Source organism: Mandrillus leucophaeus, unplaced genomic scaffold (genome assembly GCF_000951045.1).
Source record: "Mandrillus leucophaeus isolate KB7577 unplaced genomic scaffold, Mleu.le_1.0 Scaffold408, whole genome shotgun sequence".
In the NCBI taxonomy this organism is placed as follows: Eukaryota; Metazoa; Chordata; class Mammalia; order Primates; family Cercopithecidae; genus Mandrillus; species Mandrillus leucophaeus.
The window spans coordinates 708526-710066 of NW_012104343.1; the positions used below are offsets into that span (position 1 = coordinate 708526).

Genomic DNA, 1541 nt, shown 5'->3' on the forward strand with positions numbered 1-1541 from the left:
TGTTTGAAATTACAGCAGTTAGATACTGATAGTATCTTTTGAGAACACTTCAGTGGTGTATATCTAGTGAGTTTTTCTTTTTCTTTCAGGAATTGATGCCAACATAAAGGATAGCTTAGGTAGAACTGTCTTGGACATTCTGAAAGAACATCCATCTCAGAAATCTCTCCAGATTGCAACACTCTTACAAGGTAAACACTATTGAATGATGGATGAGTTTGCCTTAAAGTTAAGATCAGGTTAAAACTGTTATAGTTTTCTTTTTGATTTTGAGTTAGTGTTTACTTTTGAACAAACTTACTAGTTTTATTTTTTATGGCAGACTTTTAAACTAAATAATAATATCTTTTAGTGTTTTATTTTTGGTCTTTAACTACTCAGTAAGTATTTTAAAGAAGTTAAAGTGTTTATTTACTCATTTGATATTAGAAGTATTTTTAAAATTCATATATATGTAGTAAATATGTATTTATGAGCTGGAAGTTAATAAAGCTATAAAGTAGTGATGATTAAGTATTATTTCACATTTGAATAATACTTTGAGTGTTTTCAGGGATTTGCTACTACTTTGGTTTCTATGACCCTATGAAGTAAGATAAGTCAGGCATTATTTTATTTTTGCACATAAGGGAAACTGAGGCTCTGAGAGATTTGATTTGTTCAAATTCATGTATCTTAAGTGGCAGAGCTTATATCTAAATGTTAGATTATCAATAATAACAAAAATTGTATTTAGCCAAAAGAATACAGATTATTTCCTTCCTAATCCAATGGTATAAAATAACTCAGTCTTACCAGCCTTAGTTTCTGGTAAAAGTCATTTAAGTACATTTGTTGTTAGTGGCAGTCATTAGCTCTGTTGAAGGTTTGACAACTATCTAGGTATGATTTTTGTTATTTGCAGTTTGCATACTTCACCACTTGAACTAAAACTTTTATTAAAAATTAGATTTAAATGCTTTCCTTTCCTGTTTAGTGATTAGGCCTGTCATGTAGCATGTTACTTAAAAACCCCAGATGTTTTTTCTCTCCTTTAGCTCCTACCCTGTTCAGCAGTGATTATTTCCTACACTTGTTATGGATTGGCTGCAAGTATGACAGAGGAGGGTGGTGAGATAGGTTTTATTAGGTGTCAGTTGGGAAGCTGAAGAACAGCATTATTCTGCAGGAAGGTAAATGAATTAAAACCAAGTCAGGCAGGGAACATGTAGATACAGTAGTCAACAAAAGCCAAGGAGGAGTAAAAAGAATAGAAGCACAATATGCGGCCATTGTCCTCTCTTCTCTATTTCCAAAATATTTCAGGGAAGTTCAGGCCCCTACAATTTTCTTATCAATAAAGAAGTTAATTGCAAGTCAAATGCATGCAGAGATGAATCAGAGAAGAATCCAATCATAGCCTTTTATATAAATTAAAATTAAATTGAATAAAAGCTAAAAAATAAGAGTGGCACATACTATTTTTATCAGTCTTCTCCCTCTAGACGCTTTGCATTTCATATTGGATTTTGAGTCTCACTGAATTTTGTTTTTGTGTGTGT

At 31.8% G+C, this 1541-nt stretch overlaps 1 protein-coding gene across 3 annotated transcripts in view; it reads left to right on the forward strand.

The window, feature by feature from the left end:
- ANKS1B (ankyrin repeat and sterile alpha motif domain containing 1B) overlaps window positions 1-1541 on the forward strand; it is a 1315261-nt gene that overhangs the window by 234674 nt on the left and 1079046 nt on the right. For all 3 annotated transcript variants that reach the window (XM_011992230.1, XM_011992227.1, XM_011992229.1), the window contains exon 6: window positions 90-191. In XM_011992230.1, coding sequence (XP_011847620.1) covers window positions 90-191 — 102 coding nt within the window. The remainder of the gene's footprint in view (window positions 1-89; window positions 192-1541) is intronic.